The sequence below is a fragment of the Cydia amplana genome, chromosome 10 (assembly GCF_948474715.1).
Source record: "Cydia amplana chromosome 10, ilCydAmpl1.1, whole genome shotgun sequence".
NCBI classification, from domain to species: Eukaryota; Metazoa; Arthropoda; class Insecta; order Lepidoptera; family Tortricidae; genus Cydia; species Cydia amplana.
The window spans coordinates 17,024,515-17,050,552 of record NC_086078.1 but is presented as its reverse complement, the minus strand read 5'-3'; the positions used below and the strand labels follow the sequence as shown (position 1 = coordinate 17,050,552).

General features: G+C 36.9%; 2 protein-coding genes across 3 annotated transcripts in view; one reads left to right on the top strand and one right to left on the bottom strand.

Annotated features, from left to right (window-relative positions):
• LOC134651312 (uncharacterized) overlaps positions 1-26,038 on the bottom strand; it is a 371,060-nt gene that overhangs the window by 287,034 nt on the left and 57,988 nt on the right. For both annotated transcript variants that reach the window (XM_063506370.1, XM_063506372.1), the window contains exon 2: positions 18,719-18,751. The gene's annotated coding sequence lies outside the window, so the exon portion shown is untranslated. The remainder of the gene's footprint in view (positions 1-18,718; positions 18,752-26,038) is intronic.
• LOC134651708 (uncharacterized) lies at positions 1,516-14,742 on the top strand. Its single transcript, XM_063506809.1, has 6 exons — positions 1,516-1,679; positions 2,084-3,393; positions 10,452-10,611; positions 12,607-12,774; positions 13,032-14,359; positions 14,568-14,742. The coding sequence occupies exons 1-6, from the start codon at positions 1,548-1,550 to the stop codon at positions 14,740-14,742; spliced, it is 3,273 nt and encodes a 1,090-aa protein (XP_063362879.1). The 5' UTR covers positions 1,516-1,547.

Genomic DNA, 26,038 nt, shown 5'->3' with positions numbered 1-26,038 from the left:
TAATTGGATACTTAGAGTAAACTGACGTTTGTTAAATGCGTTTATGAAAAAAGTTAACACAACTTATATTTAAGTAAAGTAAGTAAATACCCTTCATTGTACCAATTATAAGAAGAAAGATCTAATCTAAGTGTAGGTAACAACAGACAGTCTTAATTTTTGTGTTTAAGGACTAATAAAATAATTGAATCGCATCTTTATTTAAACAACAGTCAGGTATCATTTTACTTAGTGAAGTGACTGAAAAAATCCGTATGTAGCTACTTTGAATTTTTTCGTGTCCCGAAATTGATATTTTGATCAATTATGTTAGAAGAGAGTTGTACTCATAATTCATAAATTACAAAAGACGAAATATTAAATTAAACACTAATAAGTTTACGATACATTTAAGATACACATATGTATTGCATTGTCACCTAATTATCACTTAGGTAGGTATTATTTGTTATCAGTGCTAAAATGTGATACCGCTCATAAAACAATTTTTATAATCTGAATTTTGCCGCGGCTGTATATAAATACGTTACTAGTTATACAATATTTATTAGTGGGGATAATTGGCTCAAGTGCATTACGAGAAGTTTTTTTGGCTAGGTACGTATTGCTTCTGACTTGCGGCCCGATTCGAACTTGATACGTCAAATATTACGTCTAGATACGATATGGATTAGATATGTCAGTGTGAAAAGTGACGTTTTTGTTTGAAGAATTTTTGACGTATCTTAAAGTTCGAATCGGGCCGTTAGGGCCTTGAAACTATTATTGTCCAACTTGTTATTACTAATCTGATCTACGTGATAGCGTTATAATGACAATCATTATTATAGTCAATTTTTTTTGAACTGAGCTTGTTCCTTACCTGTACTAACAATGGCATTGTTTTATTACAATCCTATTATCTGCTTTTGTTCTCGTAGGCGCCAACCAGTTTACTTACAAAATTTGTTAGAAGTACATTGCATGTACGAGTATATTGAATTTTTAACCTTATTCCTCGTTGAATGGTGTTAGAATAGCCTAAAAAGATAATATCATATTCAATCTTTTGTTAAGTCATATCCACCTTAGCCACGACAGGGAAGTAGTCTGATGCAAAATGCAAAAAAGTTATGTTAGCCATTATTTAATCAGTGTATTTTGTAGTCTATTGTTTAAAGAAATATAGTCGTTAATCTATACTAATATTTCGCGGCGGTTATTATCTGCTTTTACTACGAGGTAGTTATCATAATTTGTGGTTTACCACTCAATGGTAATTTAATTTCTTGTCCATGGTGACCATGATCTTATGACTAAGGACCATGAACATATTATCCTATTATTGCTAAAACATTCACATTTTAGGAAGATTGCGTTTATCTACACGACAACGAAATAATGACACTGTATCTCTATATCAATCGCGCGATATTACATAATGCTTGCTTTATCAATCCGTCCGTCATATGACACCTAATGAGCAAAGGTCTCCACGTCCGGACAAAGACTTTACCCAATGGAGGCGTCCAGAAAACTTCTTTGAGATACCTATTATTATTTTCAGAATGGTGAAAGTGCAAGTGAAGCAAGGCTGGCTCGAAGGTGACCGGCGGGAGGTGTTGACCAAAGATGGCTACTACTACAGCTTTAAAGGCGTGCCCTACGCCGCGCCACCCGTCGGCAAGTTGAGGTTCAAGGTAAAGGAATATCTTCATAATTATCAGCCTACATTACTATCATTCAATGTTCTGCTACTTACTCCTAACAGTAAGTAGTTAAGACATAATCTAGAGATATAGTACCTAAGTATTATTTTAAAAATAAATGTTTTGAGGCGAATAAGTTACCTAAAGTGTCATTCTATGGAACTTGCTAACTATGTAAACAAAAGTCTAGTGACTTTTCATGTATAAAAGTAAGTGTAAGTAAATTCATGTTTTTTGACAGTTTCAATATGGCGGTTTGTTTACATAGTTTGCAAGTTCCATAGAATGACACTTTATGTTTGTTTCTTCGTATGTTCGTTATAATACTCGTGATTATATTTAGCAAATTCTAATCAAATGTAAAAGATTTCTCATTGCTCTTAATTTTACTTCAGGCGCCTCAACCTCCTCTACCCTGGGATGGAGTCCGGAGAGCAACCGAGCACGGCCCAATGTGCCCTCAACAAGACATCTTCACCCAAGAGTTCATACTAGGCAGCGAGGACTGCCTCTACCTCAACGTGTACTCCCCAGATCTCCAGCCGAACAAACCTCTTCCTGTCATGGTCTTCATCCATGGAGGTGGCTACAGAAGCGGCTCCGGAAACGACTCTCACTACGGCCCTGACTTCTTAGTCAAACATGGTGTAGTCCTAGTCACTATCAACTACAGATTAGAAGCCTTCGGATTTCTATGCCTTGACACAAAAGATGTCCCTGGCAATGCGGGTATGAAGGACCAAGTGGCAGCTTTGAAATGGGTCAAAGAAAACATTGTTAAGTTTGGTGGTGATGCTTCTAATGTGACTGTTTTTGGTGAGAGTGCTGGCGGGGCGTCTACTTTACTGCATGTGTTGTCGCCGATGTCAAAAGGGTTATTTAAAAAAGCTATTCCAATGAGTGGTGTGCCAATTTGTGACTGGTCTGTCGCCTTTGAACCAGCTAGGCGAGCTTTCACGCTCGGAAAAATTCTCGGATTTGAAACTGATGATCCGGAAAAACTTCTCGAGTTCTTGCAAAGTGTTCCTGCTGAGAAATTAGTGCTGACCAACCCCTGTGTTGTGAGTTTGGAAGAAAAATCGAACAACCTTTTGAAAATGTATCACTTCACACCAGTAGTCGAGAAGAATCTTGGCCAAGAGTATTTCATGATTGAAGAACCATTAGAAATTTTGAAAAAAGGAACCGGTAATGAAGTAGACGTATTTATCGGACATACTAGTGAAGAATGTCTCATTGGATTAGAATCTTTTGAAAAGTTCTTATTGAACGAATACAACAGATATTCTGAGATATTGGTACCGAGAGAACTTCTCTACAAATGCAATCCGAAGACTGTTTTGGAACTGTCTGATAAAATACATAAGCACTACTTTGAAAAGAAACCGATTAACAATGATATAATGAAGGAGTTTATAAAATATGTCAATGATGCATGTTTTGTTTATAACATACACAGGACTCTGGACCATTTACCCAAAATTAAGAACAGCAAGACATATTTTTACAGATTCTCTTGTGTATCTGAAAGGAACATATTTGGTGCTGCGGGTGTGAAGTACGGAATCTCCGGGGCCAGTCATCTGGATGACTTGATGTATCTGTTTCAGGCCAACTTTGCTAACATGCCAATTGACAAGAATGGCAAAGGCTATCATATGATCCAGTTGTCGTGCAACGTTTTCACCAATTTTGCTAAATATGGGTATGTACTTCTAATAATTATGTTTATTTACTTTGTCTACCTTGAATGTAACAAATTTCATTTGCTTTCCATGTTCTACATGCGGGTGCATTCAGGTTTTTCGGTCACAGATAAAACTAGTGTTCTTTTGTGCTGCTCTGCAGCGGTCACAAACAAAATGCAAACAGAATTTGTATGCGATAGCAAATTTTATGTTATCATTTTTATAAAGTTGTTTTTACAGGTAAAGTCTATTTTTTTATTCGGTACACTAAAATGACATTTCATAGTATGAAATGACATTTTATGTTCATACTATGAAAGTGTAGGGTTTTTGGTATTTAGCATACCTATTTAATTCGTTTTTAAAGTTACGGGTAGTTTGAAATAAGACCTAGCATACCTACTTAATACGTTTTTAAAGTTAAGGGTAGTTTGAAATTGAAGACTGTTATTGGTTGGGTATAAAAAGAAAGACACTTGGCGGACAGCTCTCTTTGGTTGTTGAGTCGTGCTAGCAGGCGGTTGTCAAGAGAAGAGATTATTGTGAATTGGAAGAAGACAAGAAAATAAATGGATAAATATCTTCGAGGTGTTGTTATTTTTACACTTCAGAAGTGTGCAGAACGTAAGTACACGCCTACTGCTATTACTTATTGATTTAGTGAGATAACGGATAACATGACCCTTATTCTGAGCTTGGAGATAATTAATTAACTATACGAAATTCTAATGGATTACGTAAGAAATATGGTACTGGTAACATTTTTATTTAATTTAAATGAGTACCTGCATCATTTATTAATAATATTATGATGATTATGATTATAGGCTATCTAATTGCATATCAGTTAAACTTAGGTTAGTTTGACCCATAAATGTAATTAAATGGAAATAATATCAATGTGTAATCATAAGAATATATGCGTCAGTTGGTCGAGAATTCAAAGTATTTAACCACCATGCCACCGACAGCTAGGCATAATAATGTTCAGTTAACAAAATCAAGTACACGTGTTCTTCTTAATAAATAGATACGTGACTGTAGTTATTAACTTCTTTGCTACTTACTCACCCACACACATGTGGGAATTAGGCAGAATATGTCAACACGTGGGTCTTGATATGTGTTGGTTGGAGTATTCAAGGGTGCCTTAATTTTTTCATTATTTCTTCACTACGGCGCATAGTTTCAGAGATAAATTGATATTTATGATTTATAACCAGGTCTCGCAATTTAATTGAAGATTTTGAGTTTTGATTTTGATCCTTAATGTTAAAATTTGTGGAATATGAGTAGATGGCTTACTATGCAAACGGGGCATTGAATTTTCAGTCATTTTTTTTGCTACGACGCATAGTTTTTGAGATAAATGAATGTTTATAATTTGAACTACCATTAAACATTATTTTGTCATATAATTCCTTTATAGTTTATAAGGTATTATGATATAGTATATAGGTATATGTAACACCGGATACTTTTACGTTTCATGCCGAGTTGTTGGAGAATATGGCTGACGATGACTCATGATGATCAACGGCGCTTGCGAACACCAGAAGCCTCGGTCTTCGCGAAAGGGAATGTAGCTGGAATAACAGCGGCAGTGAAAAAGGAATCCAGACCGAAGCAGAGTCCTGTTGTGAAAGTCAGGAGTAACCCCGCTTCGACAGCCTTAGCGAGAGGCACGCGCCACTGGACATCAGGTCATGTACACCTATTTACTATTATATTATGAATGATTTGATATGGTAATGTGTGTTAGATACCGTGAATTGCTTGACTTCATCTCGTTCATCGACATCTAGCACATATAACATAAGTATAAGATGAATATATTGCCAGAGGATAAGTTGAGAAAAATAAATTTGATGAACCGATAGAAACTATTACTTGTGTACCAATTATGAGAATTTTTTGCCTAAATATGTCAATGCGATATAATAACGCGTATATATCTTATCTTACGAAATAATAGATACGATCTATGAGTGGTTCTCAGCCGGTCAGGCCTTTGACCAACTTTTGTGATTTCTATTTGAACTGCAAGGAAGCTCCACATTTATAATGCCATCTGATTATAAACAAAATTGGACAATAATTAGCTCATTAACGGCACATTTTCTGTGAATTGATTGATTTGTTGCTTTGTTTATTTATTGGTCGAGTATCGAGTATCGAGTATCGAGTATCGAGTATCGAGTATCGAGTATCGAGTATCGAGTATCGAGTATCGAGTACGAGTATCGAGTATCGAGTATCGAGTATCGAGTATCGAGTATCGAGTATCGAGTATCGAGTATCGAGTATCGAGTATCGAGTATCGAGTATCGAGTATCGAGTATCGAGTATCGAGTATCGAGTATCGAGTATCGAGTATCGAGTATCGAGTATCGAGTATCGAGTATCGAGTATCTAGTATCTAGTATCTAGTATCTAGTATCTAGTATCGAGTATCGAGTATCGAGTATCTAGTATCTAGTATCTAGTATTGGAGTCATTTGGTTTATTGAATTATACGAGTCATTTGGTTTATTGAATTATAGTCATTTGGTTTATTGAATTATAGTCATTTGGTTTATTGAATTATAGAGTCATTTGGTTTATTGAATTATAGTCATTTGGTTTATTGAATTATAGTCATTTGGTTTATTGAATTATAGAGTCATTTGGTTTATTGAATTATAGAGTCATTTGGTTTATTGAATTATAGAGTCATTTGGTTTATTGAATTATAGAGTCATTTGGTTTATTGAATTATAGAGCATTTGGTTTATTGAATTATAGAGTCATTTGGTTTATTGAATTATAGTCATTTGGTTTATTGAATTAGAGTCCTTTGGTTTATTGAATTATAGAGTCATTTGGTTTATTGAATTATAGAGTCATTTGGTTTATTGAATTATAGATTCATTTGGTTTATTGAATTATAGAGTCATTTGGTTTATTGAATTATAGAGTCATTTGGTTTATTGAATTATTGAGTCATTTGGTTTATTGAATTATAGAGTCATTTGGTGTATTGAATTATAGAGTCATTTGGTTTATTGAATTATAGAGTCATTTGGTTTATTGAATTATAGAGTCATTTGGTTTATTGAATTATAGAGTCATTTGGTTTATTGAATTATAGAGTCATTTGGTTTATTGAATTATAGAGTCATTTGGTTTATTGAATTATAGAGTCATTTGCTTTATTGAATTATAGTCATTTGCTTTATTGAATTATAGAGTCATTTGCTTTATTGAATTATAGAGTCATTTGCTTTATTGAATTATAGAGTCATTTGCTTTATTGAATTATAGAGTCATTTGCTTTATTGAATTATAGAGTCATTTGCTTTATTGAATTATAGAGTCAATTGGTTTATTGAATTATAGAGTCAATTGGTTTATTGAATTATAGTCATTTGGTTTATTGAATTATAGTCATTTGGTTTATTGAATTATAGAGTCGTTTGGTTTATTGAATTATAGAGTCGTTTGGTTTATTGAATGATCGAGTCGTTTGGTTTATTGAATGATCGAGTCGTTTGGTTTATTGAATGATCGAGTCGTTTGGTTTATGGAATGATCGAGTCGTTTGGTTTATTGAATGATCGAGTCGTTTGGTTTATTGAATGATCGAGTCGTTTGGTTTATTGAATGATCGAGTCGTTTGGTTTATTGAATGATCGAGTCGTTTGGTTTATTGAATGATCGAGTCGTTTGGTTTATTGAATGATCGAGTCGTTTGGTTTATTGAATGATCGAGTCGTTTGGTTTATTGAATGATCGAGTCGTTGGTTTATTGAATGATCGAGTCATTGGTTGATTGAATTATAGTCATAATTTATAGTCATTGGGCTTGAATTATAGTCATTGGGCTTGAATTATAGTCATTGGTTGATTGAGTCATTGGTTGATTGAATTGTAGAGTCATTGGTTGATTGAATTGTAGAATCGTTGGTTGATTGAATTGTAGAATCGTTGGTTGATTGAATTGTAGAATCGTTGGTTGATTGAATTGTAGAATCGTTAGTTGATTGAATTGTAGAATCGTTGAATTATTGAATTGTAGAATCGTTGAATTATTGAATTGTAGAATCGTTGAATTATTGAATTGTAGAATCGTTGAATTATTGAATTATTGAATTGTAGAATCGTTGAATTATTGAGTTGTAGAATCGTTGAATTATTGAATTGTAGAATCGTTGAATTATTGAATTGTAGAATCGTTGAATTATTGAATTGTAGAATCGTTGAATTATTGAATTGTAGAATCGTTGAATTATTGAATTGTAGAATCGTTGAATTATTGAATTGTAGAATCGTTGAATTATTGAATTGTAGAATCGTTGAATTATTGAATTATTGAATCATATTTTTAATTCATAGGTTACTGCAGTTAATGTTGCAGCATTACATTGAAATGATTTTAATATGATGATTTTAATATAAGCGATAATGAAGAGTGCATGGTTGAACCTGTAGAACTCACCACAATTAAACCGAGATCGAGGAGGATTGATGGCCTCTTATTGGTTATATTATTATGTTTAAATATTATGTTTAAATTAAGACTTGATAAAAATAGATGTACAATAATAAACATTATCTCATTACTAGATAAGCTGGTATATTAAATAATGCATGAACTATAAAAAACTCGTCAAATAATAGTAGATTACCATTGAGGCAGAGATAATTTAATAATAAGAGATATTAATTTCAACTGGGAGGTTATTAAAGACACGTATTGCGGTAAAGAATTCACTTTTATACTTTTACTTATTGCCGAACTTGAAATTTGATAATTATATTTATACTAGTGCGCAAATCGTAATTAAAAGATTTATTCTTAATATTTTATGTTTACAAAAAGGCGAAGCTCCAGTATGTAGATCTCAATTAACGCAAGTATTTCCTTGAAGAAATCTCTGAGTGGATATTGGTGATACATGTTGCGTGGGCAGTTTTCTTACAACCTAAACATAATTACAACGTCGTCGTAATCACCCCAGTAGTTAAATGATACCATATTTCAGTTACAAAATATGCGATTCCATGGTATACATTTTTGATTGTATTCTAGAACAAGTCGGAAGGTACGGATAGGTAAAACATCAGGTTTTTGCAGTTCTATCGTTTATGTCTGCCATGTAACATTTGAAACGTATAATTTATTTAATTCAACGTGTAGAGAAAATATTACTGGTCCTTTTTCTGCGGAAACACGCCTATTTAGGTGCTATGTTTATTCCCGAACTGCGGGATTTGGTATGCTGTAAAGACGTTTAGTGAATTAATATACTGTTCAAGTCTTTCATAAAACAATATGCATATTATAAAAAAATCTAATAGTCTGAAAATCCCAACGCGTCTTGCGATTGATGGACTAAGTACTTTGTCAGCTTGGATAAATCCTAACAAGCTAGAATATACGACCTTCTCTGAAAACATTGGGAGGGGAGCTATTAGGTATAGGTTTTTAGTACCAGATGATTAATGCATTGTTAATGGGAACATAATAGGTCAAGTTGTACACAATAATTACTTAATTATCGCTGTTATTCATCATAGTAATATTTTATAAATTATAGTCAGGGTTAAAGTTACTGAAAGGTTCTCGGGAAATATTCCTGTCTCAAGAGTGAGGTTTATAATTGAAGATTTCTTGACATGATAATGGAAAATGATGTTGAAGCCACGAGAATTTGATTTGATTCGTGTGCTGACACAGCTAAGTACTACCATTTTAGAAAAGATTTGAACTGGTTCATATTATATATGGCAGGAAGATTGATAGTGCTTCAGTCACGAGAATTGAATTGGTTCGTGTACTCTGTTGTTTCAGTCACGAGAATTGAATTGGTTCGTGTACTATTTACCTGCAGATAGAGATGATCATTACTCATGAAAATCGAATAATAAATGGCAATTAATGATCTGTTACCCTGAATTACTAGTCAAGGTGTACACTGTTGTGATTATTAACCCAATGTTGGATATTTTTAGCAAGTTGAGCGCCGCACCTCTACCGGCGTCCCCCGCCTCGCGCCGCCTGAGTCCGATGCGAGCCGTCTCCAGCAGGAGCCCGCCTCGCGCCGCCAGAGTCCGGTGCGAGCCGTCTCCAGCAGGAGCCCGCCTCGCGCCGCCAGAGTCCGGTGCGAGCCGTCTCCAGCAGGATGTCTCCGGCAGAAGAGTAACAATTTTAACCCTTCGTATGCTTTAGTCAAAATTTACCACTGAATTAATAACCTTGAAACTGTAAATTCTAGTCCAAATTGTGTGGCAGGCATACGAAAGGTTATTTAGATGATGTTTTTGAGATTTTGACTTGCTGATGCCTGATTGAAACTGTTTCGTATCCTATGCGATTAGTGTATCCACTGTTAAGTAGTATACGTAGTCTGTCGGCCAAGTGTAGGGTTTCCACCTGGCACGTGTATGAGGACATACACGGAGTCAGGATGGACGAGTGTAGGGTTTTTGGTATTTAGCATACCTATTTAATTCGTTTTTAAAGTTACGGGTAGTTTGAAATAAGACCTAGCATACCTACTTAATACGTTTTTAAAGTTAAGGGTAGTTTGAAATTGAAGACTGTTATTGGTTGGGTATAAAAAGAAAGACACTTGGCGGACAGCTCTCTTTGGTTGTTGAGTCGTGCTAGCAGGCGGTTGTCAAGAGAAGAGATTATTGTGAATTGGAAGAAGACAAGAAAATAAATGGATAAATATCTTCGAGGTGTTGTTATTTTTACACTAGGTCATTTCAGTCTACCGAATAAAAAAATAGACTTTAGGTACCTAAAAGGCTTTTGAGAATTGTTTCGAAAGTAAATTTTTCGTGTTACCTACATAAAACAATAAGTTAAAATTACATGATTCAATCTCACTAAAGGGGTGAATTCAACAAATTCTGTCCGTCTTCCTAAAGCTAAATCAGCACAGACATTAAAGTGACTAAGTGTGTAGCAGTGTCACTATAAAAGTGACACTTACGGTGACCTTACACACTCTGTTACTACAAAGTATGTATGTAAAGATTTAGCTTGGTATGTCTAATAACCCTTATTCATTTATTTAATTTCCAGCACCCCCACTCCCGACGCTTCACTAGGTGCTGTAGTTCCCTCCTACAGCAACTCTGAGAGCTACGTTGACATATCCGATGTCCTTCGAGTAGGGCAATCACTGGACGCCGACGTAGTGGCCTTCTGGAAGTCCGTGTTCGATTCGGCTGGCGTCGAATTTTGAAATTTCAGTATCCCTATTCTGGCCAAACTAAGTTTGTACCTTAGCAGTAAATTCATATCTATGGCAGTGACTATGTTTAACCTCGCGCCGCCCACCATACAAAATTATAGCCAAGGAAGTTTGAATCTTGTTGTATTTTCAATTGGGTTGAATTTCATTTGTTCGTTAATCTTGCGAGACAAATGAAATGTTACCTACTTTGTTTTTAAATAAGGATTAAGGTTGACATTCCATTGAAATTTAGTGTACATCCTAATGTTATATATCCTAATATTGGGCGGCACGAGGATAGGTATATATTCCATAGACTTGACGTAGGACTTGGAATGAACGTCACGGAATTAACGTCATTGTTACGGCGGTAATGCGGCGGCGAACGTCACTCATTACAGTTGATATCCGAACATCAAATAGAAGTCTTTATGATTGACTTTCTGGGTTGGTTCTTCATTTGTTTTAATATTAAGATTGTTGATTTAAATAATAAAAATATTAATTTAATATATGGAATGTGTATTTATTTACTTTCGTTGCACGTGATTTATACCTGCATAACATTATTTTCAAGGAAAAAGATAATAAAATTGAAATATGCATCTCATGGAGTTATATAAACTATCTAATAATTGTACGTGTTAGCGGTGTTAGGCATTATAATAAAATTATAATTCCTCATTCTCAAGAACATGTAATCTCACATCAGCAATATCAAAACCAAATATTCATCTAATAACTTCTATTTCAAGTGCTAGCAAAGCATGAAATAGGCAATTTAATGTAGACAGGGTAAAACAAATATTTGGAGCTAATCTGTATATGTACCAACTGGAATTGAGTAGCGGAATTAGTAAATCGAGGCATTCGTCGAATATTGATGAATCAACTATTTCAAACCAAATGTTTAGTTATACGCGAATATCATTATTAAGGATTATGTAAGTAGGTATATAAATTACTATAGTCTGTCAAACAACTTTGTCAGTTGAAAAAGGTGTGAAATTTTCTGTGGGGCGATAACCTTTTTCAATTTGCCGATTTTTTCTACTGATGATGGCGGAAATGGCTTGACAGACTATAGCTTCTGCCCGCGACTTCATCTGCGTGAAATGATGATGATGATTGATAAAAAGTATCCTATTTCCTTTCCCGGGCCTCAAATCATCTCTATGCCAAATTTCATCTAAATTGATTTTGTGTTTTAAGAGTAAGGTGACGAACAGAGTTACGTTCGCATATTTATAATATAAGTAGTGATACTAAACGTTAAGGAATATATTTTTATGAAAATTTGAATTAAATAATTTCTTTAGAAAAAAATGTCGGAATACATGAATATTATGACTTTGAGAAGTTTTCCAACGACTAAAAATATGTAGGCTGTATGAGGCCCCTTTGCCCCTTATCATATTTACGCGATGTCTCTACCATTACCAAAATAAAATATGTTGATTATGTCACACCAGTTATGCAGCTGCAGTTATGCAGTTGCAGTTGCCTTTAAAGATTTGTTCTTTCCTTGAATGAATATAAGGTAATTTTCGTTGTCAAGTTTATGACCGTTCGTCCAAAGTCCTCACTCTTCATTACGAATAATTATTAAATGTCGATATACTTAATTTATGTTAATGTAATCAGGACGAAGGTATTCAATGCAAATATTAACATTCAATATGCATATATATTAACTTTCCGTAGATGTTTCACTTTTACTTCGACCGTTGCTGGTTTAACCGCGTTTTATGAAATTATTTCGATATATTTAAACAAAAAATAAATTATTAAAACATATTTATATCGGGTCTATCGTGAATATATTTTTTTATTACATTTATTTTCATAGACTTTTTGTCGGGTTACACAAATCCCTGTTTTGATCACCAGTGTAACCTGCGTCGAAGCGTCGGTAATAAAGGTATCAAAATAAATTTGCGAAAGAAGAAATAGAAATATTGTAACAAAAAAACGATACATAACTAAATTTATCTAATTTAGAAATCAATAGCACCAGTACAAATTAAGGTTTCAAATAAAATGGTTAAAGCGAGTGTAAGTGAGGGCGTGTTAAAAGGCAGCCATGAGAAAAACGAATACGGCGGCACTTTTTATAGTTTCAAGGGAATCCCGTATGCTGAGCCGCCACTAGGAGACTTGAGATTTAAGGTAAGGGTCATCATCATCATCATTAATTTGGTGATCCAATCTTGGATGTAGGGCCCCTTCCCCCTTCTTCCACTCTTGTCGATCTTGTACAGTGCCCATTTTGTTGTCACAGTGACATATTATGAAGTATCTACTTTCATAGTGATTATAGATCTAAATTCTTTTGCTTGCGAAGTTGACAACGACACATATTCTTAACATTGAACTTGGCTCACATTTCACACTCATGTTTTTGATGGGATTGCATTTTTCTACAGGCGCCGCAACCACCAAAACCATGGACAGGCGTTAGAAACGCGAAAGATTTTGGTCCAATCTGCTACCAAATGAATCCTATAACAAAAACCCCCTGGGGGAGGGAGGACTGTCTGTATCTCAACATTTACACGCCAAATCTTAAACCGGAAAAGCCTCTACCAGTCATGTTTTATATCCATGGAGGCAGTTTTGCCATCGGAGGCAGTAACGATGACATGTACGGACCAGAATTCCTCATCAGACATGATGTTATCTTAGTCACCATAAACTACAGGCTGGAAGTCTTAGGTTTCCTTTGTCTAGATTCCGAAGACGCGCCTGGAAACGCTGGAATTAAAGACCAAGTACAAGCCATGAGATGGGTAAAGAAAAACATTGGCTGTTTTGGAGGTGATCCGGAAAATATCACAATTTTTGGAAACAGCGCTGGTGGCGTTTGTGTATCTTTTCATTTGATGTCACCAATGACTAAAGGACTATTCCGCAGAGCGATCATGCAAAGCGGAACATGCACTTGCTTTTGGTCGATGCCATTCGAACCTCGAGAAGTGGTTTTAGCTTTAGCCAAACAGTTGGGTTGCCATTCGTCTGACAACAAAGTATTGTATGAATTCTTCAAAGTCCAACCAGTCGATTCCTTGATCAATCTACAAATACCAACAACGATGGCGATCAAAACTAAGAATTCTTCTGAAATATATTTCGCAGTCGTAAGCGAGAAGAATTTTGACAATATCGAAAGGTACTGGAGTGGGAATTCGTATGATGGTGTCCGAAGCGCGATACATGAGGGAGTCGAAGTAATGAATGGCTATGTGGAGGATGAAGGCATAATGACTGCTATCATGACCTGTAGAAACGACTTTACCGTATTAATGCCAAGATTCGACCAATTTCTAGAAGAATACGTCCCTAGACCAATAACATGGCACTGTACGCTGGTAGACCAATTTGAAGTTGGACGGAAAATCAAACAGTTTTATTTCCAGGACAAGAAAATGACTTTTGATGTTATAAATGAACTGGTGAAAATGTTTTCCATGGCAGCGATGGTTTACGACATTATTCAATGGCAGAAAATTACCGCTGGCTCAAGTTCGAACAAGTTATACTTTTATCGATTTACTTGCAAGTCGGAGCGGAACATAATGGCGAACATGTTTGGGTATGGGAATGTAGTGGGGGATAAGAAGACGACATGTCATGTGGACGACCTGGCCTACCTGTTCCCGTGTAAGGGCCGGATAAAGAGGACGGAACCGGGCACTAAGACCTTCCAAATGATTGAAAATGTTACTAAATTGTGGACTAACTTTGCTAAATTTGGGTAAGTTTTACTGCACAGAGGGTGCGGCAATACGTTTAAGTACGTACTTACTCGTAATTAGTTAAAAAAACTAGGTAAAAAAAACCCCTAGAGTCTGTGCGGAAAGAGAAGAGTTGTGGAATGTATGGGCTCCCTTACATTCCACGACTCTTCTCTTTCCGCACAGACTCTATAAGGCCTGTAAGATGATAAATGTTTTTTGTTTCAGAAACCCAACCCCGGATGACAGGCTAGGAGCGCAATGGACACCATTCACTTTGGAAAAGCAAAACTACTTGGACATTGGCGAACAATTGCAGCTCTGCCTCAATCCTGAAGATGAACAGCTGCAGTTCTGGGAGGACATTTACAAACGCTATTTACCTCACAGATCGCATATATAAATTATGTACCTACATATACAATTATGTATAGAAAAAATGTGTGATGTATAGTTACAGTCTGTCAAGCCGAATATGTCAGTAACAAACTAATAAACAAATGTGCATCTAACAACGATAAAATGTAAACAAAACAGTTCTACAGATAAGATATAAATGACACGCGATTTTCGAATAAATCAAACGTAGGGGAGACCTAGGACAGTTGTGACAATTTTTAATTTTAGGAGAATATCTCGCTCCAGAAACATTCCACAGTTACGACCTATGTGAATAAATGTAGCACCATTCCTTCCCTTTCCAAAACAATCATCAAAATTAAGTAAAGTATTACGGTTTCCGAGAAAATCAACAAAAAGAAAGACTACTCCCTTTGTCACAACTCCCCTATCACCGAGGTAAGATGTGACAGGTACCGAGGAAAGTTGTGACAGCTATGTATTTAGACTGTTTGAGTAATAAAAAAAACCATTACACATATTATAAATAAATAACACATGTTTTTTTTGCAAAAAGTAGTTTAATCATCTTTTAGCACATCAAGTACCAACAAACACAACGTAACATAACCTTTCCATAACAAGTAATTATATCTTATAAGTAATTATGGCATCGCTTTGAGATCAATCATATTATAATCAGTCAAAAATTTAAATCTAATCTGATAGGCAATTATGGCAAACGTATTGCAGCTCGCCTCCAGTGCAATCTGCGTGTGACCAGCCTTTGCATTCTAGGCATTGCACCCACTCCTCATTCGATCTGCTGTTTGAATAGGCTTCAAGGCAAACCAAGAAAAAAACAATCATTTTCTGCCTGTCCTTCGTCATCACCTGTTCTCTTCTTCTTATTAGTTTTCTTGCCTTTTTTGGGTTTCTTCTTATCTTCGCTTAAGACACGCTTTTTCACATTCTTCGCCTTCCTATTGGCTTCTATAGCAACTATTTCGTCCTTAGTAGGTGTGTCAGTAAGCACAGCAGATTTGATTTTGCGTCTGTTCGGTTGACTGTTTTTTCTTGGCGGAGCTTTTGGCAACGGCCTAACTGATTCTGGCGAGAACACATTAGAAACAGTGGCAAGATGACTATGGGCTGTAAACGTGGAGGCAACAGGTTCATTTGCATCACTGTTCAGGACTGGGCTATGGGCTGAAGATCTGGAGGCAACAGGTTCATTTGCATCACTGTTCAGGACTGGGCTATGGGCTGAAGATCTGGAGGCAACAGGTTCATTTGCATCACTGTTCAGGACTGGGCTATGGGCTGAAGATCTGGAGGCAACAGGTTCATTTGCATCACTGTTCAGGACTGGGCTATGGGCTGAAGATCTAGAGGCAACAGGTTCATTGGCATTATTGTTCACAGCGAATGAATTTATACTAATGTACAAACACACATACAGACATCGCAAATGAATAAAAAAGTGTCGAAATATCCCAGCAGAAATATTAAGTCAAATAGGAGAGTTGTGACAGGCTGTCACAACTCTCCTAGGTGCTCAAAATTACGACTTGGTCCGAATAATAATTAAAATTTTCTAAACACGATGCAAACACAAAAAATCAATGCCACGTTTTGAGACTTAGATAACTACACAACTTATGAAAAAATAACACAACAACGCACATGTAATAAGATATGATATAAATTCAATCAAAATTTTGACGAAAAACTTACTTTTCGCATTTTTTTGCACGCGGACGTCGTAACTACGCAACCGCTTCGCGTGCGCCGCCGGCGGGTACTGAGTCAACTAACGCGTCTCTAAAGCGTCAATTGAGCGTTGTTGCCAGCTCGCTCACCTTCATAGGTAGGGAGAAATCGCGTCTGTCACAACTCACCTCTGTCACAAATCTCCTAGGTCTCCCCTAGCTAACCCGCGATTTTTCAAATTTGCTGCCTTTTTCTACTGACAAGATTTGCTTGACCAAGTAAGATATATGTTATGTGAGTAGTTAATGATTCCCCACATCTCTATTTCAAATTATGTTAAAGATTTTTAAGGTACCAGGTTTTTGTATTACTTAATTTTGCATTCTTTAGGTGACGTACGGATGTCCAGTGCAGCTGCATTACTGTTGTGACATTACACATTACTCTATCAATTTCCTTGATAAAATGAGAAGAGTGTTAGTAATGTTGCAACAGTAGTGCAGCTGAAACAGAAAGCTCGAGCATCCCACGTCGACTTATTGCTGTCTGTTTGACATCTGTGTCAATAAACAAGTTCAGACCTGCCAGCCTATTATGGATAGCTTTATCCATCTTTATCCACGTGATAAAATAACTGTCACTGTTTAACACCGTGGGAAAGAAAGTGACGGACACCGTTTTATCACGCTGTCACGTAGACAAGAACGACCATCATATCCGTACAGCTATCATGGTCGCATTTTTATCACCTGTCACGCTATGCATCACTTTCGCACTTACATATTTGTTAGAACGTGACAGCCATGGTGACAAGTGATAAAGAGCCGGCCATCTTAGCCCTACAGGACGCTAAGACGACACAATTGTTCGTACATCTACCTAACTAACACAATAACGTATGATCTTTGATATGCCCAAAGGGATAAATACTTTCCGCACAATGGACTGTTTACTGCACTAGTGCAGAAAGCTTAATAAAGATCTCGCTCGTAAAGCTTCGGTACCTAATTAAAGGTGCTTGCATCAGCATAAACGCGGTGTAATCCGCCGGGATCATAAACCACCTGATATTGCTTGAGGTAACACGGGGAGGGGGGATGGCAAATATTCATATTGACATGTTCGCTGCGGACCTTACTTGCGTCGGGCCGGATCGACCCGATGCAAATACAATTGCGGTTTTTTTGAGAAAATGTGATGATAAATACTGATGGTATTGCAAGATACTGTCATTATTTAATTTTATACATAAATAGCAGGTATCACGTAACTTGATAGTGAATATTTGCTTGATGGTGATTGAGTATTTTGAAAATGCTATAGCGGGTGACGGCTGACATTGTAAATTTCCTTGCTGTCGTTGACGCAATGATGTTGCGATTAAAACTTCCATACCCGTCACTTATTTTATCATGGAAATTGACAATGACATCGTCTGTTTCTTCTGCAGTCACAAAGACCGTAATAACAGTTTAAGAGTCAAGTCATAGTCAAGTGCAGGCATCTCACCACGGTTCATATTCGCTACCTTACTCACCCAGAAATTACGTCCATCAATGAGCTTCCTTCCAACCTTCCACAGCTGCAGAGTAACTAACCCCCCTGCATAGATCTATTTGCAGAGGGCTCAAATGTTTCTGCAGCTGACTGTACGTAAGAGACACTAACCACAAAGTGATCCCAGTCACACCATCCAATATCACTAACACGATTCCAGTTATCCGACATGCCAAATAAGCCACAGTTCGACAGCCGCCTCAGCCGTATACTCCCTAAAAGGGGGGGGTGGGGGGACGCAGGTGCGCTTATAAACTTTACACCGTGTCGACGAGGAATATCAACATTTTTGCGCTCACATTTTTTACGATCCTCGAACGATGGAACTTTCGGCAAACTTCGAGGTTGTGCGTTATTATTCACTTGTGCTTTTAGGTAAGTAGATAGAAGAATTTTTTGTTGTATACTGATAATGTTTCGATTATTTCAACGCCAGGAATGCTTACGCTACATTTTTAATCGCTCGCAATAAATAACGCATAAACCCCACGTACACACATGTTACGATTAACATAAATATAATGTCATGCGTCAAAAATTAAGTAAATAGTGATTGCCAAAGCTTCATTGAACTTGTGAGAGATATTTTTCTATGTTTAATATTTTATCGGCAACTTGAACATTTTAACTTACTACGTTCTCAATTCGTTCACACTTAAGAGCCAATGATTTAATTTAAGTCATTGAACTAGGCAACTTCGTGCTGTTTTCTTGTTAATAAAAACTATGAATTACCTACATAATTTAGGTAATGTAAAGTACCTACTTACAGGAATTCAGAAGTTCAGCATACCGTCCAAAACCTGAAAACAAAAAAAAAAACAATTCGATACTAGCTATAAATAAAAGACCGGTAAATAATCCGCATAATCCCTATATTATTCATTATAGACGGGTAGAGTTGTAAAATAAAAAACAAAGTTATACAAATCTCGCCTGCTTTACTACATACTACACAGTGATTGTTTCAAGACAAGAGAGAGAAATAGAAGCAATCTTTTCCAAGTCACACATTCAATATGCACTTGCAGATGGAATAGAGTACCATGTAGCATTATAGCTTCCCGTCAACATGCAATATGTGAGAGCGGTGGCATTGGAGATGCGGAAATTGCACCCCAGAGACGTTGTGCCGCACGACGAAGAAGATTGCAGCTTCGATGCATCAGTGTCATTGGTGAAATTGTGTAGTTGATGTAAGGGCGTCCGCTAACTGGCGCGGATTAACTCAAACTATGTCAGTCTACGGGTAAAGATAACTTGCGTGGCGTAGCGTGAACCAAGCTAGCCGTGGGCGAAAACAACATCTGCGAGTCCCTTTTCAATGTGTTTTCCCAAGATAATAAATAGGTTGGCTTTGCGAGGTTACCTTGTCACAGTGACAATAGTAGGTATGAGGTATGAGGGCCCTAGCTACTTTCATATTGATTGTCACTGTGACAAGGTGCGATATTGTACGGACATTAATTTCTTTCACTGTACCCTTTACCGTGGAATGTCACAAATACGTTTTAATCTGAATATTCTAAAGGCGGCGTTACTAAATATAGCAACACGTAGAAACCCTAGTGCTAGACATATCATTTGATGAATAAAGCCTATTCATACGTAAACAGTTGGGCCTATTTACTGTACCCACAGTTATGCTCCGCGAATTCCTAAGGCTTCCAGATTATACCATGCAGAGTTCATATCAATCGGTTATAGCGTCGTTCAATCGAAAGAACCAGTATAAAAGATGACTCACGTTGGACCGGGCCGTGTCCGGGCCCGACCTTCAGGCGCTTCGTTTTCTATGGAAAGTATCACATGATCACCTGTCGTTGTCTTAGAAAAGTAAGCGCCGGAGGCTCCGGCCCGGACACGGCCCGGTCTAACGTGAGTCATCCTTAACTCCGAGGTAGCCGGCAACTATTTTCCATTCCGGGAAATTTCGAGTTATCTGTAAATCAATAATGTCTTTATTCTATATATAAAATACTGGGGTGCGGGGGACGAGGTGAAGCGAGTCCCGTCCCGTGATTGGTCCGTTCAAAGACACGGACGTCACACAAAGACACTTTGACTCGAGATTGGAGTAAAACTACCGTACTTATATTTGTGGCACAGGGGGTAGCGCTACTATGCTCAGTCTAGAGCAGTGGTTCCTAACCTGGGGATAATTACCCCCGTGGGGGTAAAACCGGTACCTATTTTACGGGGGTAATAAGCCAACCTAATATAACAATACAACAAACGTACACGTTTTATTTTTTATTACCATTGAGAAGACGGGTAAAATCAGGTTCCCTAGTTATTGATAGGGGTGACCGGACTGAAAAGGTTAGGAACCACTGGTCTAGAGGATGTCTTGTCTGTGCGTTACTGTCCCGATCCCGAGTAGTATTTTACTTAATTTCCCGAGTTACACTTAATTATTAGAACTCCCCAGACATTTACCCAGGATAGTGAAGTAAATGACTTAACTGGTTTTGAACCCAGGTATCCAGGTAGATTTAGATTTATTTATTTCATAATATGAAATTACAATATAAATTATTTTACACTAATCTATACGAATTTATATTATGATCGTCAAGTAGGAAAATAACAATTGATAATAATTATACAAATGTCAAGCAATACACAATTTAAAAACCATTATAAGCAATAATTTAAAAACATATTAACTAACAATGTCAAATAATATAAAATGAAAAAACAATGTCAATACAGTAAGCATGGATATCTCATAATGATCGTCAAATTAAAATTAAAACGAAATACAGGTCAATAAAAAATTTGTTACATTAAATTTATTGTATTACAGGTCATTTCCATATATTCATTTACAGAATATAATGGATTATCCAATAAAAAGAGTCTCAATTGGCGTTCAAATGATTCGTCAGATTGTTCGGTTCGCAATTTTGCAGGTAGACGTTCATAGTACGTTGGTCCAATCACCCTCGGATTTTTGACTGAAAGTGCCATGCGACGCGGCACTGTGCGTAGTCTACCCGTGGATCGGAGCTGTTTGCCCGCAACCTCGACACGTTTGAACATTGGCAAATTATTTCTTACAAACATTAATACTTGAAATATGTAAAGTGAGTAGTGTGTCATTATGCCAATTTGCTTGAATAGCTCCTTACACGAATGTCTGGCTTGGACTCCGGCTAGCAATCGAACCGCCCGTTTTTGAAGTATCAAGACTCGCTTTGAATCTGTGGAATTTCCCCATATTAACGTCCCGTAAGATATTAATGAATGAAAATGGGAAAAATACACAGCCTTCAGTGCTTTTCGTGATATAAGTGGCTGTAGTTTCTTGATGGCGAAGACAGCACTACTCAACTTATTGCATAATTGGTCAACATGACACTTCCAGCCAAGGTTCGAGTCAACCGTAAAGCCCAGGAATTTGCTCTCAGAACACAATGGCATTGGGCCGTTTGCAATACACGAAGGTACTGCAGTGCCACGAGCTGAAAAAATCATCACGTTTGACTTCGCGACATTCAAGAGCAACCCATTCGACGAAAACCACAACTGTAGCTGATCACATGCCTCACGGATTTTCTCAGCAAGCAGTTCATGGGTTTGGGCCCTCACGACTACCGTTGTGTCATCCGCGAAGAGTACTGGTATGCCGCTCGTTATTGCTGACGGAAGATCGTTAATAAATAACAGAAATAAGGTACCCCATAATAAGGTAACCCAGGTATCCAGGTACCCCGCCAGGTATCCAGGTACTCGAGGGAAAATACTAGCTGTCATTGAACTCTAGGTCACGTTATAGGTACTAATAGAGAGACTGAGCGTTCGACTCTGGAGTAAACTTATGCAATGAGAATATTGCGAATATACATATTAGTTCAGGGCATTGGTCCCGACACACAACCACTCATTACGTAATACGTATTGTTTTAAATGTATTGTAGCTACATAACAACTAAACTTACGCATTATCGCATATATGTCTCCACTGATATGGATCATAACGTGTGTGGGAACTGTGGGATGTACCTACGTGAGCCTGATTGATTTTGTGTTTGATGTTCAGATATACATATTTAGACTATATAAATGCGACAGGTGCGAATTTGTAATGAATTATATTTCTATTTTTAGCTCCGATATCGCAGCTAAAGTGTAAACAATTATTATAATATAACTAATTTCCTTTTTTGTTTCCACAATAAAATTAGTACTCGCTTGAATAGAATTATGAATATTAATTCATTTATCTGGATCCTATCTGAACTGCTTTACTAAAAAGATCATCATTCATCAGAATCTATGTAGTGTACGTAGTGTACACAGCAAATATTTTAATTCATAAATCTATTAAGAAAAGGCACTTATGTTTCTGACAGACTCCGGTCCAGGGGACCAACCGGGAAAACCGAAATTCGCAAATTGCGGAGATCTTTCTCTTTTACTCTAATGAAGGCGTAACAAGAGGGACAGAGAAAGATGCTCGAAGCGAACTTCGATTTTCTCGATTATAGCCCTGATCCCTAAAGATTGGTTTAAATCGACTCGACTCGAAGGATGACTCACGCTGGAACGGCCAGGGTCCGGGCCGAGGCATCATTTTCTATAACAGGTGACCGGTGATCACGTGATACTTTCTATAGAAAACGTAGTGTCGGACCCGGGCGGTTCTAAGGTGTGTCATTCTTAATTATTTTATTCCACTTTCATGTCCTTTCTGAATAACTAAATAAAACTATGAGACGTTCTAGACTTGTCAAAGCGCTCTATGGTTCACAAAGCAAATATTTTAATTCAGAAATTGGTAATCCTCCAAAAGGCCAACCGCACGCACAACTCAAGTTTATCCCCGCGACCGCGGGCCGCACTTTTCAAAGCCAAAGCTGGCTTTAGACAAATATTTGGGCGCTCGAAGCGAGAAGACAAACAAAGCTATGTTGCTTTGATGTTCACGGGGCTGGATGTTTTTTTTCCGTGGTCACCTGTCATTGGAGTTGTGTCCTCGTTGGGATTAGGCTGCAAGTTATGGACTGATGTTGTTGTCACGCAAAAAGTCTTTATTCTTCAATTTCTAACTTCTTTAAATTATTTACAAGAAGGGTAGTGCCTCTTTATCATAAAAAGCATTTACAGTATACACATGGTGCTACATGATGAACTGGTGCGGGAAATAGCACTTTCCGTGCGTACCTATGTCGAAAGTTTAAAGTGCCATAGGTACTGTAAAACGTTGTACGATACACGTGCGAATACGTAATTTCCTCTTTTCCGCACTTTTATCGTAAATAACTATTAAACATTTTAAACTATCTTTCTTCCTCCGGTGTGCGGGTAGAAAATTAGAAATCAATACTAACTATAAGAAGGTTTAGCAATACATGTGCAGCAAAAATTACAGAGAACATTTCATGGGATCTTTGCAATTTTTGAAAATTTTATTTGGCACATTGCTAGCCAAAATACAGCTTTAAGCATGACTCACGCTAGACCGGTTCGGGACCGGGCCGGAGCACCGAGCGCTTCGTTTTCTATGTAAAGCACCACGTGATCACCGATCAGCCGTCATAGAAAGTGACATGTCGGACGCTTCGGCCCGAGCACGGCCTGGTCTAGCGTGAGTCATCCTTTACGCAGTTTATATGGTGTCATACGAAACCTAATCCCCTTTCTTTGAGTACCTACGAAATATAAAACGTCTATTTATGGTTCAAAGGAAAATAACTAGTACCTACACACATCCCACCCACGCCAGATTTCCTCCTATTGGGAGGTGCAAAGTGTCAAATCACCCGGCAGTAATAAAAAACAGATTTTTCACTAAAAGTGTAAAAAATGGAGCACAAAATATGTAAATACGTGAAGGGTCCCAAACGTGATAAATGATGGCCGGTTATGATTAATGGTGTATTGACTGGGCCTTAATATAATTTGAAGGTACTTTCTAAGTAAGAAGTTTATTATATAGGTATATATAATTCGTAGTCTTCCCAGGCATTTGTGTCACTAGAAAATGTGTGTAAAACTATTCACTAGTCTATATATTTAGGTAGGTATTTATATTTAATTGTCATGTTCTTGTATTTCAAAAGAGAAGATCTTTTTAATTGAGAGCTAGCAACACGAGTGCAAAAGTAAAGAACGTGCTAGATCAATCTCAACCTTAGAAATTCTCTATTTATAAACTATAATTTATGTAAATAAAAAAGCCCATTTATTCCATAACCAACTTAAGCTATATACACAAATTTACAGTTATAATTTTATACTAATTAACTAAAATAAAATAATTAATTTAATATAAATACATATTTAAAACTACCTAAGTAGGTTAGGATCCTTCTCGGGTAAAGGCTAATGTAGGTATATAGAATTTAATATGATTTTTCTTTTATAATTACTGAAAATACAATACTTAAAGGAATTTTATTTTATTTGTCGTTGAATGGGCCCATAAATATTATTTCCTAAAATAATCGCAAAAAATCACTTTGTATTCTATTTTATTCGTTAAACTTTAACCATTGAGTGGAATAAGCACAGCATTTATTTTCTCAAAACGTTTCAACGGCTGCACACCGAAAAAAATATTTTTCTACAATACTACCAGAACGTACAGTAGTTAAAAATATAGTTATACCTACTAAAATCCGGTACTAATAACAAAAAATGTTGTATCGTGTAAAACTTGCTTTTTAAACATCACTGTTTAGTTCTAGTTAAATGCAATTTAGTACTGCTTACAATTTCGTTGTATATGTAAAGATGCAAGTGTTGTAAATATTAAACGTATGTGTCGTTTAATATATGCATCGTAACACTAACTATTGATATGTAAAAATAAAGATACGAGTGTACACGTTACAAGTTATTTTGTTATGGTTACTATACTGCATTGTATTCTGAACGAATCAAACAGTCGCGCCAACACCACGGTGTTGCGCGGGTGGCGGGGGACGGGGAAAGGAATTGCGCAACAGCCATTGCGCCAGCGTTGTGTGTAGGGTTGCCAACTATTTTTTGGTAGAATATAGTATTTTCCAGAATAGGGCATCAAAAATATAGTACATTTCAAAAAAATATGGTACTTTTAGATAAAATACTAAACATAAGTGTAACATACGTTTAATCGGAAATATAGTATTATAGCGTACTATATATTTTTCCAAAAGTATATAGTACAGAGAGCCAAAATATAGTACAATACTATATAATATAGTACGGTTGGCAACCCTAGTTGTGTGTCGTGTCGGTCGATGTTTTTGTTTTTATTTACGTACGTGATCATGTCTTTTATGGTAAACTGCTGTAACTTGCTAGTATAAGTGTGGTTATTGTCTATTTTGTACCTACTAAACATAAAATTTGTGAACATGGACGAAGACGTAAGAAATCTCCTAATAACGTGGAGCCTCGAGGAGTATACGGAAATTTTCAAAAGTAAGTAAAAAGCTGATGTTATGGCCGAAATTAAATATCGCCTGTATTCATTATTAATAAATAATTATGAATGCTTTGTATAAATAACTTAGTTTGTGTTTGATACCTACATAATTATTTCGCGTGACGACATATTTACTGTAACAAAATGGCGTCCTTTGATGGCTATGCATTTTATCCATGTCATTTATCGACGGCAGTGATATTATAACTCATGTATTCATAAAATAAGTAGCTTGAGCAGTTCTTTTGTCTTCTCTAACTAGGTTGTTTAACAATTAACCAAACAACAAGTACTTATCTGAAAAAAGTGACCTCTATAGAACATATTTACTTATTTCCGGCCGATTTCGATCCGCCCAATTATATGAATGAGCAACATAAAGGCTCCGTCACACAGGCGCGTTTTGCGAGCGGGGCGCGATGAGAGCGGCGCGCGCGGCGCCAGCGCCGCACCCGCGTCCCGCCCGCATCGCGCCTTGAGGACGCCGGCAGGCGTGTGTGTGTGACTGCGCGGGCGTGATCAAAGCGGGGGAAGCGCGCGGCGCGCCGGCGGGGCGCTGCGCCACGCGCACGCTCGCGTCGCGCCCCGCTCACACCCCGCCAGCAAAACGCGCCTGTGTGACGGAGCCTTAAGTACGCGAATTTCTAATATCATAAAAAAATAAAATTCA

Bases quoted from the DNA above. Each gene is read 5' to 3' on its own strand.
- LOC134651708 (XM_063506809.1), top strand. From the start codon at position 1,548: ATGGTGAAAGTGCAAGTGAAGCAAGGCTGGCTCGAAGGTGACCGGCGG. The intron at 10,612-12,606 runs TGAAATTTCAGT...TATCTAATTTAG, and splicing joins ATTCGGCTGGCGTCGAATTT to AAATCAATAGCACCAGTACA. The intron at 14,360-14,567 runs GTAAGTTTTACT...TTTTTGTTTCAG, and splicing joins ACTAACTTTGCTAAATTTGG to AAACCCAACCCCGGATGACA.